The 17,419-nt window shown below is 33.4% G+C and overlaps 1 protein-coding gene across 2 annotated transcripts; it reads right to left on the bottom strand.

Annotated features, from left to right (window-relative positions):
- Positions 1 to 379: 379 nt before the first annotated feature.
- Positions 380 to 17,419, bottom strand: LOC139487777 (uncharacterized). Of its 2 annotated transcripts, XM_071272854.1 has the most exons (7): positions 17,190 to 17,419; positions 15,859 to 16,520; positions 8,223 to 8,872; positions 7,173 to 7,393; positions 4,354 to 5,392; positions 2,989 to 3,706; positions 380 to 820 (listed from the first exon to the last, which is right to left on the bottom strand). In XM_071272854.1, the coding sequence occupies exons 2-7, from the start codon at positions 16,279 to 16,281 to the stop codon at positions 614 to 616; spliced, it is 3,258 nt and encodes a 1,085-aa protein (XP_071128955.1). In that variant the 5' UTR covers positions 16,282 to 16,520; positions 17,190 to 17,419; the 3' UTR covers positions 380 to 613. The 2 variants fall into 2 exon arrangements, with proteins under 2 accessions (XP_071128955.1, XP_071128954.1); XM_071272853.1 differs by lacking the exon at positions 17,190 to 17,419 and having other exon boundaries at positions 15,859 to 17,144.

Below are 17,419 nucleotides of genomic sequence, written 5' to 3'. Positions count from 1 at the left end.
CAACACCTAATCCGGACAGAAACAAACATACAAAGAGAATCACAACGAACAACACTTAGAACAAGCCAAAAATGTGTTGGGTCGGACTAGTTTTTCGTGCACACAAACCTCTCTTATTGCCTAAATTTCAAGTCTTTATATGCATTTAAAAGCACACAATCAAACTGCCGTCTTGATTTCTGTGCAACAAAGCAAGAAGTGAGTTTCATGTTGTGAAAACAAATATATGTGTTAGTGTACCATTTGACCTATGAAGACCTGTTGGTGACCCTCTGCTGTTGTTTTTTATTTGGTCGGGTTGTTGTCTCTTTGACACATTCCCCATTTCCATTCTCAATTTTATTAGTTCAGCTCCAATGCTCTCTACATAAACATTGTACTACATCGACATTTTTATTTAACTGTTGTTAACAAATTAGTAATAACCATAAAAATTATTATCATGAAATGATGGGACAGAGATTGACGAATATGTTTTTTTCTTTCGCTTTATTAGATAGTCATGCATCATTTTTGAAAAGAGATCTGGACACTTCATGTAACCTTCAAATATGCATGGCGCATAGCACTGTTCAATTTTATATCTATAATACACTATACAGTACAAGTTTATTTAAACAAATAGTTTATGGTCATCCCTGAGTAATTTCGAACTACAGTGGTAACACGACATTGACCGTTTCCTGCTGTTCTGCACTTCGCGCGTAATAGCGTCACTCAGAACAATTGCTGGTCCAACTTTCATCCCCATGCCTCTGGTCATGTGGTCTGTGGACAAAAATTGAAGTGACATTCCGGTAACGTTGTGCTGTCTGAATTTCTAAAACAAAAAGATTAACGTTTAATGAAGATGATTATATTTAGATAAAATATTACGGAAATGTGTTTTTATATATAAAGAAAACATGTTGTCATTATTGTACATTTAATATTTTAATTTGTGTTCTGCTGCTTGTTCCGTATTTAATTCGGCGCAATGTATTTTCAATATCATTAATTTTCACATTGAAGAGGAAAAAACATCGCATTAAATTTCAGTATTGCCTTTCTGTCTAACATTTTAATTATTGTATTTTAATATAACAGACGATCGTAATCGCACCATTTCGTCTATTGCCATCAGCCATTTTCTTCGCATCTCAAACGGAACATTAACTCTTCTTAATTATAACAACTGTAGCTTTAACATGTATACTTCAATAGTTTATATGAATCATTAGTAACATGTACCTAATATTTGGGTTTTGAATTGTTACGTGACTAGAAGAAAGTATCTAAAAAAAAAAGCATTTGATTTTCTTAGCGTTAAATATCATTATCATCCGGAAATAGAATTAGACTCGAACCGATTACTAGTGAAGCTAGTTCAAATATTGTTCATCACTGGTGAATTATGATCGATGATCCCAGAAACAAACAATACTTTTTATCCATAAATAAGTAATAAGTGATTCTACAGAATCGAATTCTGTCTAATACTGAGATGTACACTTCTCAAATGATAATCAATTTAAACTAAATGTGTTGTTAATAGACTCTGTGTTTCTGCATTCCTATAAAATTTGATATTAATGAGAGATGAGAATTAAATGAAAATAGATAACTAAACACATTACTTTCGAACAACGATTTCAGCTAAAAAGTGAATGAAAGCTATCTACGCTTACTATATCGTTTAGATTAAATAGGAAGATGTTTACTCTACTTAGCAGAAGGGCAATGTAATCAATTACCAATAAAACAATTCCCATTTCCCAGTTGTAATCAATTAAAAAATAACATAATTAACAGAAGAAAGTACGTGTATGAAAATACGTAATAGAATAAAATACGTGCTGTTTTGATGCGATATTCTTATAACTGAAGAGATGATTTAGCGAACATTCTTTATACGTATATACGTGATGTCAGATATAGAATATAATGACTACAGAGATCTATAAATTCTAATGTGCGTCCAATTTATTCGTTCAACAGACGTCAGTCAGTCATTATGTTTATCCTGTAGGCGATTTTTACATACGACTATTTTTTCTAATTGTTAATGTTCATTCATTTACTTAGTGGTCCCGTAGTGGAAGACTTCGTGGGTTATATCACCGGTCAGGTCAAACAAAGACTTTACGATTGGTATTTGCTATTTCTCCGCTAAGCACACGTTTTTTTTTTAGAAAGAACAAAGACAAGGCGAGTCCGAGTCAGAACAATGTGTCTATATCTTTTTGAGGACTGATATCTTGTGAACTAGTACGTTCAACTCAGCATGTCGATTTAGTAAAACTTTGAATTTTTGAAATACTAAGGCTTATCAACATCAGGACAGATTACAGAAGCAAAATTTTTAGGGATTTTTGGTCCTCAATGCTCTTCATCATCGTACTTTATGTGGTCGTTTTAACTTTTGTTTTTTCGAGCTTCACTGATGTCACGGATGAGTCTTTTGTAGGAGAAACGAGCGTCTCGCGTAAATACAAAATTTTAATCCTGATATTTATAATAAATTAATTTAGAACAAAACGTGGTTGATATTATATCACATGAACATGTTCTCGTCTTGATAAGTACGTAATATTTGCCAAGGTGTAAAATACCAACCTATCATCACCAATTCTAATGCAACAAATGTGCAACGTTCATTTTGATTGGATAACGTCACATATTTACATGGCATCAATTGACAATTGATGCTATTGGACGTAAGCGCAAGCGCAGACGGTATATGGCAAACTTTAAATACATGTTTTAACGTTGTTTTCAGTCAGTTTCATTAGAATGGAGATAACAATATTGTATTTTAAGCTCCGACGGCATCAATTGGGGATTTGATGGTCGCAAATACCCGTTTACTGTCTCCGCTAACGCGTCGCCAGTAAACTTAATTTGCGACCATCAAATCCCCAATTGATGCCGTCGGAGCTTAAAATACAATACAGTTATCTCCTAATTCTTCTTTTTTTTAATTACAAACTGCATTTAAATTATACATACCTCGGAATATGGGCTGCATCCATCCAGGCGTTTAATGAAACTGTAGACTTGATCGACGCTCCAATGTTCTAAGTTATCTTTAAAACAGGAACATTTCTCTGGAATACTTAGTTTTTGCTTCTCATTGTCTGTTTTATTAATCCATACATTTTTCAACTTTTTATGTTTAGAAACAGTTTCTGGATTATTTACCCGGTCGTTTCTATTGTTTTTATAGTTTGTGATTTTATTTTTGTTAAGATCGGTAAAAGTGGAATTTTTAAGATGATGATATTTTGTCTTTTTCATAGAAAGATCAAGTGGTGTATCCCATTCGTTAGAGCTACGTTTCATATTAGAACACAATGAGTCAGGCATAACTGAATGAGCTGGTTTTATGGTAAGACAAGACGATGTTGTATCAGTTGACGATGATGATGTACATTTTGAATTGATTGATTTCCCGTGGAAATATTTTGAGTCGGGAAACGAATCCTTTCCGTTCCAGATATTAGGCACAGTTGGTAACTTTGGAATATCAAAAGATGGCGGAGATGTGGCTATATACGGAGACAGCATCGGGGACGAAGTTGGAGTTATCAGACTTCGTGGATATGGTTCGTGGTCTGGTTTTCTTGCAGGTCCGAGCAGTGGTGGATATGGTGACATGAAAGACGAAGTTGGTATACTCATTCCTTCCAAATGTCTCGGTAATTGGAAAAACGGAAAGTATGGATTCCTAAAATTATAAAAACAGATAATAGAATGTTGTACAAAATCAACCGAGCTAATAAGTAGGGGAGCGATAATTTAAAAATCATTAATAAATGTCCTTTTCTCCTACGTTATGAAAAAAATTAAATGAATGTTGGATCGCAATCCTATCCGGTATCATACATTGGATCGCAATCCTATCCGTAATCATACAATGTACAAATTCAAAATGTGGGAAGTGAGAAATGGTTGAATATAAAGGTACACTTAGTGCGAGTGAATAGAAGTTCGTTTTTAAAGAGAAGATATTAAGGGGTTTAATAGACAACCATTATATAGTTGAAGAAAAACGACAAAAAGGCAAAACAACAGTCTAAAATCGCCACAGAATAAACGACCTATTCAGCAATACGAACCAAATACACGAAACCGAGATTTAGTTTGGTACATCAGAAGGGTAAGCAGTTTTAGCTCAACTAATGACATCCGTCAGATTCTTCTGTTAAAATACGTACAAAAGCGGATTTTAGAATGATATTTTACACAAACATATCACTTATAACATGTTATCGTATTTGTTTCAATCATTGCAAAGTGAAATAGATTTCCTTACATTCACTTGTTGCAATATATGCATTTTTAAAATCCTGTAGAATTCACTATTATACATACCACGAAGTAGAAGAGTGTGATGCCTCAAGTCTTCGCATATAATCGTCATAGCTATTTTGAAGTGGTGATCTCGTTCTGGGGTCACCATTCATTCGAGGAACGGTAGCTGACAAATTTATCAGTGATTTTTTGTCATCTTTTGTAGAAATCTTAAGCGTTAAATTAGGATCTTTGTTGATCTGGTTCATATCTTTAGATGTATCCATACGTGAATTCGATCTGTTGTCCATGTTTGCGATTGGTGTCTTCATCGTCGATTCTTCTTTTATAATTGTTGGTTCTTTTTTGTTTAATAAATTAGTTTTAATCTTCTGTTGGACAGTATTATCTTGTTGACAGAAAGCCCTGGCATCATTTGACTTTCTATCGCAATCTTTTGACATTTCCTTATTTGATATTTTATCTATTTTCCTTTTTTTCTGATGACAAAAGTTATTGTCTGTATCTTTTTCAGAATCGATTTTTGGTCCTGTTACTGTTGGAATGTTGTTTAATATTGTGTCGACTTTCTTTATATGTTTAGATGAGCGTTTTCGCTTTCGTTTGTTCGGTACTTTGGTAGGATTGGAATTCATCACATCTTTAACATCTTTGTTGTCGGTGCTACCACTAACAACGGAATCAATAGTTTTTGAAGAATTGTCAGAGATCAGTTCAGGGTCTGTTGCATTTACGACGTCTTCTTTGTGTTCATGTTCATGATCGTTGCAGTCGTTTGATTCTTTCTGGGAATCCTTTGAAAGGTTAGTTTGTTGGTGTGGTTCTTGGTGGTTGTCTTCTGTAAAGCTGGTGTGTTGTTTTGGTTCTTGCAATGTAATCTTGGTGTCTGAATCCTGTCTGAACATTTGGCAAACATTCTTCAAAGGCAATGACAATACAATTTTCTTGGGTGGTGGGACTTCTGTACCGTCGACAGTGCTGTCAGGGCCTCTTTCAACGTAACAGGGAGTCAGTGATTGAGATGGCGAAGCTGGAATGGTCGTCTGTTCAGCTTGAAACCCAATGATTTGTCGTTCTAGTGTTGGTGGCTCTTCGTCATCTGAAATCAAGTGAATATTATAAAAAATTACAGTTATTGGAACTGAGCGCGGAAGTCTCGTAATTTTTCATGTGTTCATATATTATTAATCTTAATTAAAAGTTATATCTTGGTTATATTTTGTTTGTTTTTAATTTCACAAACAACTATACCGTAAAGAATATTATTATCCGACTAAATTTGGGTCAACAGTTTAGAGGAGAGGCGATATCATACAAAACATAAAAATCCAAAGACGACTAAACAACATGAACCCTTAAAAACACTTTGGTGATCTCAGGTGCTCAGGAAGGAAATGGAAATAGCAGAAAGGTAAAGGTTAACAGCCAATGGACACTAGAAGCCTAAGAGCTCTCACTAACCCTTTTTAGCAAGCACAGCTTAAAAATGTTTTCAATTTTTTTTTGTATATCATACTTTAGAATAGTATACGAAGGCTTTAAACAGCGCGCTATACATAATCTGTTAGATTTACAACGACGTGTTTACTGTGCAGCATTGCAGAAGCACATCTTTTTCTACTTATGTTGATAGGTATGTGTGTAACATATAATATAAAATATTATCAAATTGCTTTCACTCATTGATTTCTCAGGAGTACCGTGGAAATAAGAAAGCGTTTTAACATCTGTTTTTTTCTACTAACTTTGATTATAAAGACAATAATGTTTACTTTGTACTTAATCTATACACCAATATATCTATAAACCGTAATGGTGAAAACCTCTTGATGTGTATTGATCTTTTAACTACAATAAACGTGCAATATTCGATACTTTGTTATTTATGGTCGATTTATACATTTAACCCTGTTCTTTATGATTAAATACTATCAAAGTGCAATCTTGTTAAATGGTTACCCTGTAGCAAATTGTACCTTTGGATATTCTAATGATATATATGTCTGCCTTTTGTGTTTATGTGTGTTTGCTTTTGCTTGTGTTGAATATCCGAATAAAATTCAAAGCCCCCCTTAGAAAACTTGTTGAACTGCAGAAATAAATTTGTACTGTAAAACCCCAGAATACAGATTTAACTGCTATGTATGAAATATCTAGTAGAATTTACTATAGGTATAAAAGAGGCGGAAGTTACTATAAGAATAGTCATTCATATGTCGAAAACGAACTAATAATAACATGGCGAAAACAAATAGAAGACAGACAACAGTCTAGATAAAAGAAGAATCTGTCTCATGTTACGAATGCCCCAGCTCAAGCTTACTTATAATGTGTGAAAATAATTCTTGGACGGACGGATGGACGGACGCAAGAACGAACGGAAAGACGGACAGAAAGAAAAAAGGAAGGACGGAAGAGAGGAAGGAAGGACATTAAAACAGATGAACAGTCTAGGATAACACGTAATACCTCCTAGCGGTGGGGCATAGCAAGCAAAAAAGAAAACTATATTTATATGAATTGAGCAACACGAACCTCATCAGAAATCGGGGATGAGTTATAGGTTTAAGCTAACTTTCCATGGGATTACTAGACATTTCAGTAAATCTAACTAAGTAGAAATAAATCATACTATAGAAGGACTAGTCCACAAACTAAAGAACAAACCAGTATTTTTTTACTGGAAAGCGCAGTCATTTAACTTGAATGACTATTCATTTTACTCAGAAAGACTAGTCATTTTAACCAGAAAGACTTGTAAATTAAGAAGTGTACTAGCTAGCTTTTCTTTTTTACTAGATAAGCTAGTACATCTAGATTTTTTTCACTCTGCTGTAAAACTTTAGAATACACACTTAACTACAGTCAAACGTAAATACCTGAACTGTATATATCCTGGTCGATAGGCCTTAGACCTGTTATATTTTCTGGCTGTTGACATTCAACATCAGGCATTGCATCGCTGTCACAATCCATTCTTTGTTGGGGACTTTCAACTCCGTCTTCGCAATGAGAAAACTCCTCTGTTTTATTCATTTCTACTTTTTGACCTGTAACATGGCTGTCGTCGTGAATAGATTCCATAAGTGTTTTCGATATGCTATTAAAATGAAGTAAAATATTATGAGTTTTTAACAATAGTGTATTATAATTTGTTAGTATTGAAGTTTTTTAAATGTCGCATTCTATAAAGACTTTAATATGAGATAACAGTAGAGATAAAAACGATAATTTATCAGGTTGCAAACCATGTAAACTAAACGCATCAATACAGATAAATTATACAACACAATAAAAATAAATGCAAATAAGGTCATTTGTTATGTATCATTGTTTGTTGTGTGTGCCCTCAAGATTTGCAAAATATTCAAACTTTTCTAGCAAAATTATCATGTGGAAAATAAAATTTCTTCCGTAATGAACATAAATTTAGAGCAAAGGAAATATTTACGGAAAATCGAGGTTAAACATGTTGTACTTTCATATATTAGATCATTTTTATCAATTCAATGAACAACGTAGATTATTCATTTGTTTTTCAGGGCAACAAAAATATGTATTTCCTTCCGTATATTTTAAATTTGATAAATGACGACAAATTTGTCATTCGTTGATACTTTGCAATTTAATAAAACGATTGGTACGTTGGAAGTGCCTGCGTTCAAATGAATATTATGTAAGTCGAGTGTGAGATCGTGCTCCGTCAATTAACATTCTTTTTCATTTACGTATCTGCATCAACACATAAACGACAGAAACAAATCAAATGGCTTGCGTTTTTTATCAAGCTGTCTTGGGAAGTGCAAATAACTGCATGACAAATCTTTCCGCTAAATCAAGCAGGTATTTTTTTCATTTTGAATTGCATCATGCAGTGTACAGCATATTTTACAACATAATTAATTGCATCAATAAGTATTTAACCATACCTCTGAGCGCCTTCACAAAGGACTAATTGTTCTGGTACTTCTCTCTGTTGTTTTTCAGACAAACCATTGTGATGGTTAATATCAGGAATATCAGCATCAACATTTGATTCTCGTAGTTTGCTTGCAATATCTTTTACCGCGTTTTTTGTCGTTTGAAATTCGGATTCTGTTTGATCGCTATAACCACTATCTCTATATCGTTTGTTTATTTTGCCTGAAGGTTTTTCGCTGTTGTCACAGTCTTTATCTTCGGATTCCTTATTTTGATTAAATTCAGTTCCCATATTGTCATCCTGTTCGTTTTCTGTAAATTTATTAATACTTTTTTCGCTGCATGAATCTTTCGCTTTCGTTGCATTCGCATTTTCTTTTTGGAACTCGTTTTCGGAGTAATAATTTTCTATTGTTTCGTCTGTTTCGTTGCCGTCGTGGCTCTCGTCAGTATAGTCTTGACTGACCTTAGATTCCACATCTTTCCCTACATCATGTTTATTATCTATGTCGTTTTCGCTGATATGTATTCCATTCAGATGACCAGGGATGTCAACAAGCACGGGTTGGTTGACCACTGATTTGGCCTTTCGTCGTCTCCCCTTTCCTCGTCGTTTCGTTTTGACCTCCTTGCATTGCACGTTCTTTGATTCATTGTTCTGAAATGATAAATATACATTGATAGATACGATAAATGAATGAAACAATCTGCAGATTACGATTTTATTTTTGATCATTTTGACACTTTTGTTTGTTACATTAATAAAAAGGACTCCAGCGTGGAATATGTCAAAGATACAACAACCTAAACCGACCAAAGAAAACTACTTCAAAATGAAAAATGTTGTTAAACAGGCTTGTTTTCGCCTATTTAAGATTCATACTCGTGGCATCATTGAACTGATAGACATGACGCTAAAAACGGGATAAGACCTAACATACAACGATGTAGGTCTAGAATTGACCGTGACAATGACGATAAAAAAAAAACTTGACTAGAGTGTCTAAAGTTAACATTATGTATTTAACATTTTTTGATAATCATTTTTCATTATAAAAGAATTTCTTGAGCAAGACAAAAAAACAAACCAATTTAGTATGTTACAAAAATCGCTAATAATTCGGCTAGAGCTTATTAACTTGCAAACTATTGATATATGACTGAAATCAACAAAAGTTTGATCTTTATACCTGTGTGTTTCTACTGTTGATAAAGCACCTGTTTTGTAGGATATCTTTGTGTTGGCATGCTGTTATTACGACTTGATAGTATATATATATATAGCGATATCATCATGATCATGATCATACGACCAGGAAACCATAATTATTCTCTCAAACAACTTTTGAAGGTTTAAGATTTAAGGTTCATTAGGGAGCAACCATTTAACTTCAAGGGGGATGGGTATGTTTTTTTTTAAGTCAGAATTAGTTTTCGTGCAAAACGCGAATATTTTCATTTAGTTTTCCAACGTTATCAATCAATTGTGGATCAGAATAAATTGTTTGTGTGGAAAAACTAGAACCCTACCCCTGAAAGTTAATTGGTCGTTCCCTTGATTATTGACAACGCAATAAATACAAAAAATAAAGTATCAGTGACCTCAAACACCGCTTTAGATAGCATAAAATGAAGTATATATATCAATGACCACATATCATAGAATGAAGTAATATTGACCACTAACAGAGGATAAATTACAAGTCACTAAATTCACAAATCAATTCAAATGTAGGATGATATAAAATATCCTTCTCTTCCGACGTAATAAGAAATAAGTTTTCCAGACTACAGGTAAAGAGGATAATTTAAGTATCGCTGACCTCAAATAGGGAATGAATTTAAGCGTCCCTTTCGACAAACAGATAAGTATCGCTGACCTCAAATAGGGGATGAAGTTAAGCGTCCTTGTCGACAAATAGATAAGTATCGCTGACCTCAAATAGGGGATGAAGTTAAGCGTCCCTGTCGACAAACAGATAAGTATCGCTGACCTCAAGTAGGGGATGAAGTTAAGCGTCCCTGTCGACAAATAGATAAGTATCGCTTACCTCAAATAGGGGATGAAGTTAAGCGTCCCTGTCGACAAACAGATAAGTATCGCTTACCTCAAGTAGGGGATGAAGTTGAGCGTCCCTGTCGACAAATAGATAAGTATCGCTGACCTCAAATAGGGGATGAAGTTAAGCGTCCCTGTCGACAAACAGATAAGTATCGCTGACCTCAAGTAGGGGATGAAGTTGAGCGTCCCTGTCGACAAATAGATAAGTATCGCTGACCTCAAATAGGGGATGAAGTTAAGCGTCCCTGTCGACAAACAGATAAGTATCGCTGACCTCAACATAAGATGAAATAAGTATCTCATATATATCTCAATGTGAAGACTAAAGAATGAAATAAAGTATCGCGGATCTCAAACAGGAGACGAAATTAAAATTCTTGTCGGCAAACAAGAGGATAATGTAAAGTATCGCGAACCTCAAACATGCAGGGGACGAAACTAAATATTCTTGCCAAAAAACAAGAGGATAATATAAAGTATCGCTGACCTCTAACAGGTGACGAAATTAATCGACAAACGGAGGATAAAATAATGTATCGCTGTCCTCTAACAGGGGACGTAATAAAGTATCATTATCGACAAACAGAGGACAAAAATTACCCCACCTCAAAATTAAGAATAAATAAGTATCCCTGATTACACATACAGAGGATAGAATAAATCATCGTTGAAACCAAGACATTAGATGAACTAATTAACTATCCTCGTGAATATATTTGATCTGATACGATATATTACTGCATATCTAAAACAATTATTGTTAGTATTGCAGACTTATTGGAAGTTTGTGACTGTTTTAAATTAATTTCGTCATGATTGTGGCGAAGACAAAACAATGTTATGCAAATATTACGCCGGCTGTTTTAAATCTGAAAAAGGAACATATGTGCCGCTGCATCTTATAATATACATAATTAAGGACACCCGAAAATATTTCAGAACTTTTTTTAATCGAGTATTAATTTTCTTCAATACTATTTGATCTACAGCATCATGCCGAGTTTGTTAATAATAACATTAATTATCGGACTGTTTTATGCATCAGACGATAGCGTGACTTTCATATCGTACAAGGAATTTTCTCTTTATAAAGCGCTTTAACCCTATTAAAAGGCAAATTGAAGAATAAAGCCACGGCTCTGTTTGAGCGGTGTTAATAACCGTATAACCTTAAAATGACTATTATCGATTTATCATTGATAGTTACCACTATAGTAAATGGGAAATTTTCTATAATTACAGTTTCGTGGATAAACTAAACAAAGACAGAATGGTTTACTCTTATAACTGTGTATGACGATCGGAATTGTTACGGCCCATGTATTAGAATAAGCACGTACACCAGATAGATTTAATAAATGATAAGGACGTTGGATTTAAGTAATTGCAAGCAGATAACCGGAACTTGATACAGATACAACAGTACTGACGACGATTATTCGAGAAACTTAATAATAAAAACGTGCCAACTATAAAAACAGAAAACAAACATCTTCAGCCTACGCCATTTAAATATATATCTAGCACCCAAAATGTAAGAATTTCGTAACAATGAACAAAAACTACTACTGACAAACAATTCATTAAAAGCTAAACAAAAAGAGACCATTTTCCGTCATTGAAATAAAAAACAAATCTTCAAATGATTAATGCACTAAAGAATTCAGTTAAATAACGATTGCAAAATTGAGAAGATATTTAGTAGCGTGTAACTGTTTGATGAAAAGAAGGAGGATTTCCTGCGGATTTAGACAGAAACGGATGTCCCATAATGAAAAATCTTTACACGTACATGTATTCCTAAGTAACTGACTTCCTTAAGCGTCGTTTACTTTTATATCATTGAACGTGGGGAACTGATAACCAACTTTATAAAGCGTCACGATAACATTAATTAACTTCACCATTAATATAAATTAATCGTAAATTAGTTTCGAACGAGTTCGATCAATAAACCAAGATACTCGTGACGCTAATACAATAGAATGTATGAAAAATACTGCGGCGATGCACGTCATCTATTAACTGTCCGTACTTGAGAAAAAAGAATATAACACCGATAATATCATCAAGACTACAGCTGTTGTATTGAATTAATGTACGATATTACAAATCCTTCTGGTAATAAATGTGGCGAAAAGACGAAGAACCGTTTGAGCACGTTTCTCTGACAAAAATAAACATTTAACACGTAAAGAGTTTTGATTATTTCTAAAGAGAAACCTTAATTTTATAGTTATATCACTGATTTACCATGACTTGAAATGTGTGAATGACGCAAAATGAGCAATTATTTACGATTCTGTTTCTGCCTTGAACGTTATTCTAGTATGTTTTCTGTCTGTAAATTGCAAATATGTAGCAATAAAAATCATTAATCTCCATATTGATGGAATGAATATTCATTTTTGTCTAAACGATGATCGAATATGTATTGGTTTCATGTTTTCACAGACGAACGTTTTTTATAAAACTTTAGTTAAATTTTCAGCTGTTGTCGTCACGTGTCAACTAATGTTCTAGGCACACAGACATGCGCGGTCACGCATACACAATTGACACGAGCAGTAGAGATTTTAGTGGTGTTGATTAGAACAATTATTTCATTATATACAGCTTAGTATTGATCGCTTAAACATCATTTTAACGATTTTGTACGATGTCATGATACGTGAGAATATAGTCTTTTGTTCTGTCTTGGGGGGTTCCGCTCGTACCTAGTCAGTTAACCAATGGCTTGTCGATATTTTATCAATAATCATTACGACAACTGTACACCCAGACACGCAAAACTCAAGTTTATACCTATTTTAGTAATGAATATGAGAATAAATAGTATTTAGAAATAATATAGTGATTCGAGATATCTATTGATTATAACACTATAAACTAATATGCACGATTAAATAATTACGTTTTATTCGTTGTATCAAAAAAAAAAACAACTCCAAAGCATTTGTAAATGATATTTTTATTAACTTGCCTTTTTTGTTCACGATTTATATCATATGTATTTGGTTGATACTGAAGGGTTGGGGTATCAGACAAACTCAGTTGCATTTCGCTTCCGTAAGTAGTCAGACGGTTATACAGTTTTGCGACAAATGTATACCTTTTGTTACCGTGGTTCCATTTTGTGTGTAATTGTCATGATTGTATTATTTGTGTTGTTATGCAAATAATTATATTCTTAATTTTGCAAGACTAACACGGTCTTATAATCGAAAATGTTTTTATCTGCTTTTTTGTTGCCATTATTGTAATTGCGGATCGAATTAAAGTGCCCGGCGGTTGCAACAAATAATAATTACATGCATGTATGTTTCATTATAATTGCGTTATTTTGATTGGCAAACAGCAATCTCGCACAGGCAAATACAAAAAAAGGCTTGATAGAAATCGTGTTTTTGATGATCCTACTGAAATGAAATTAAAAGTATTAAAAGCAAATAGTTCTATAGGGTTAAAAAGGGTTGACTGTGCGCACATTTTTAGAATGAAGCGCTAATGCGCTTCACACAAAATGTAATTCAGTCAACCGTCTTTTACACCAAAATAAATTTACAAAAAGGAGCATTCAATTCTTAAATGATTGTTTTGTCGTAACAGTTGCATTGTGGGTAATGTCGTTTTCGTGTCGATACTGCTAGTTGTGAACTCTTGTCATGTGGTTTCAATCAACCGGAAGAAATGTATCATGATTTAATATTTTGAATTGCCGGAGATTTTTTTTTATTACAAATGTTGTTTAATAATTGCTTTGAACTTGAACCAGAAATTGGATGTTATTACACCCGGAAATGTCAACAATTCATTTCTATTGGTTTAGTTGTAGCATTACACTTTCGAATGTATAGGCGTTTCCTTTTTTCCTAGAAACCTTTTAATCTACTATACATATAGTGCCATAATAAATGTATACGCGTTTACGGAAAAACGTTCTGACGTACGCAACGTATTGAAATCGTATTATGATATACTTTAGATAAATAATTTTGACAAGGAACGAATTGATATACTACAATTTTGTTTCTAGGTAACCAAAATAAAATTTCCGTATAATCTATATTACATTCAGATAATATGGTCGCGAGGAATTAAAAGTCTACTCATATGTTTTCCGCAACATTTGCACAGAAAATCGTAAAGAGAAGCGTTTATCGACTTGCCCGTAATTATGTCTGCTGAAACAATTCTAATATAGCGTACATTGTATAATGACTTCAATCTGTTGTGAAGTCATACTACGAAGATCGCATTTCATTTACATTGCCGACAAGAGCAGCGACCCTTTGCAAACTTCTTTTAATTTCAAATTCTTTCCGTATGCAGAATTTGCTTAAGAAATGCTTGGATAAATGCCAGTGAAATCGTGATAAATTAATCAATATATACTTTCCTAAACTCAATAAGTTTTATTGCTATCGTCTTTCGTCTATTTTATTTATTTTAAATAACAATGCCGCCACATCTTTTCGTGCTTAATCTATTTCCGACTTTGAAATAAAGGTCTCATTTATGTATTTAATTATTTATGTAACGCCCATCGGTTACGGAGAAGCACACAAAAGCCATAAACTGTATTTTACGATAACGCTTTGTTATCGCATGCACAGCTAATCAACCTTAACCAGGAAATATCGCGTGCAAGAGTAAGGCGTCTTATACAAGAAAATATACTAAAAAAATTCTCCCATGAAAAATTATTAAGGTGGTGTTATGAATACGACGTATCAAATCTGGTAATGCGATTATAAATAAATTTTACATTTTTCTCTTGAAAAGCGGATATCCTGACGCAAATGGTTTAAAACATGTACAATCGTAAATTTTAAATGACTTTTAAAATGTGACCATTTTTACTACGCACATAGATCAAATGATAACATTTCATACATGAAATATATAATATATAGAAATGAGAGAAGTCTGCATGCTAAGCGAGAGGGAGTTATATCATTGTTCTATTATCGCCTTCTCGCCTTGTTTTCCAAACACTACGAACATATAAACAGAAATATAAAAAAAAGTAATTTATTGAATAAACGTGACAAAATTTATCCTGTTTAGAAAAATAATCTATATTTTTAGTGCAAGATGTCGGCCTTTAACACGCATATTACATATGCTTCAAATAGGGATCAATAATGACGGATGACGGACGTACGTTAATAAATGATTCGAAAGATAAAACTTTGTCGACATGAAACAAAACCCTACTTTTAATCTTCTTTCCCGTTCGTGACAAGCATTTTCGATTACAAAATTAGGATTAATCTTATACATACTCGCTATCTCGTCGATAACAAAAATATGTTCTCGGTTCAATATCGTAATCCCACACAAAGAAAAGAAAGGATAAATATTTAGTCGATACAAGATAAAAGTATTTACAATTGTCTAAACTTTTCTTTGTTTACTTTTCCTGACAATAAACACGTACACACACTTATTATCGCCTTCACCTATACCAATATTGTATTCATTTCCGTACTGACGGAAAATTATATAAAGTGTGTAGACAGATGTCATTTCAATTTGATAAATATAACAATCTATAATGTTAATTAGTTTATACTTACACCGCTGTCTGTTGTAACTTTCATATAACCCTTTGAAAGAAGTAATTTAATGCTTTTTCCTTGGTGTCGGATTGAACGTTTCCAGTCTTTTGCCGTTTCCCTCCCGCTGACATATTGAAACTCATTCGGTGTCAACCATGAACCTTGAAAATGTATACATGGTCCTTTACTTCCTTGCCACAATTTATCAAGTGTTAATGTTGCTGTATTTGTTCCGCACTGTACATCTAAAACTGTCTCTCCATCTTCAATACAAGTAACAATATAATCTTCAGCATCTGTAACATTCACTTCTTCATTAATAGAATATTTTCCCGCCCTGTGCTTTCGTCTTCTCTTCATTGCTAATTCACTTTTCAATTCAATGTTCTCTGTACCTTCAGTTTTCTTTTTTCTTTTTTCCGTAAATGACTTCGCCTTCATAATATTTACATTGAAGTAGATTCCGTAGACAAATTGTAATATGATCCTTCAATGATCTTGCGTAAAATATAGCATAATCTCTAATTACTTTATTTTACGCAAATGTTCAACACACGCAAATCATGAATCTGTAACTTACTAGAGATGGCCTCTTTGACATTTACATGTGTTGTATATATTTTCGTAGCGTCTCTTTTCCTCGTGTCTCCCAGTGCTGTTTAAATACGAACTCACTCCGCCTGTATATACAACAAAAGTGGCTTAGAAAGATTAAAATTGGGTCGTCATAAACCGCCAGTTAATGATATGCGATGATTAAACAAGGAACAAAACTCTAAATTGAGATGATATATACAAGCACAAACATCCTGCAGGCTTTTAATCGTCGTCAACGCATTGATTATCAATAAAAATAATTCACACTAACGCTAGCTTATCGCTCATGTCCAGAAAACTTTGAATAATGCACGCACCAATACAGAATACATTTATATCCTGTACAAACAAAGCGACATGTACACGTGTAACATATTAAAAAGTTGGAAAAAATCTATGAAATCTAAAACCAATCGTGTGATTGTTTAGGCAGAAAACCGTATCCGTTCTGCGTGAGTTACGGAAAAAATCTCTTATAAGTAATATGAAATAGTTCGTGTTAAGTTTTATCATCAATTGCCTATGTAATGTACAATGTTAACAAATAGTCATAAAACGAAAGTATTAAAAATCGTATTGCTATTTGAAAACGTTTTGCGGATATTATCTGTATGTATAATTTGTGGTTCAGTCGGCATTCTATTTGTAATCTCCTACTGATTATTTAAGTAGACAATATCGCTTTCTTTCGTGTCGATTCTTTTGTTGTTAGAACCGTTTTTCTGATTATTTCTAAATCAATAAAAACTCACAATTCTAGCTCCATGTCGCGCCGGTATTTGTTATTGAATCATCTGACGGAAAAACATTCACTTAAAATTTATATCGGTTACAAAAAGTACGGATGATTAAAAACCCTTTACACGTCTCCGTTATATCTAAATGTAAAAAGTTTTTAAGTCCATCTCTCATGATGTTTTAAATCGCTCTTTATTCATAGTTTGACAACACACTTAGTTATGCGTGCTACGGAAATATTTTT

This window comes from Mytilus edulis, chromosome 9 (assembly GCF_963676685.1).
Source record: "Mytilus edulis chromosome 9, xbMytEdul2.2, whole genome shotgun sequence".
NCBI lineage: Eukaryota > Metazoa > Mollusca > Bivalvia > Mytilida > Mytilidae > Mytilus > Mytilus edulis.
Note: the sequence above shows the minus strand (reverse complement) of the source record. Positions and strands in the feature narration are given on the sequence as shown.

Excerpts from the sequence above, each read along its gene's own strand:
- LOC139487777 (XM_071272854.1), bottom strand. The coding sequence starts at position 16,281 with ATGAAGGCGAAGTCATTTACGGAAAAAAGAAAAAAGAAAACTGAAGGT. Across the intron at positions 3,707-4,353 it reads TCACACTCTTCTACTTCGTG|GAATCCATACTTTCCGTTTT; the intron begins GTATGTATAATA and ends TTATAATTTTAG. Across the intron at positions 821-2,988 it reads GATGCAGCCCATATTCCGAG|AAATTCAGACAGCACAACGT; the intron begins GTATGTATAATT and ends TTTTTGTTTTAG.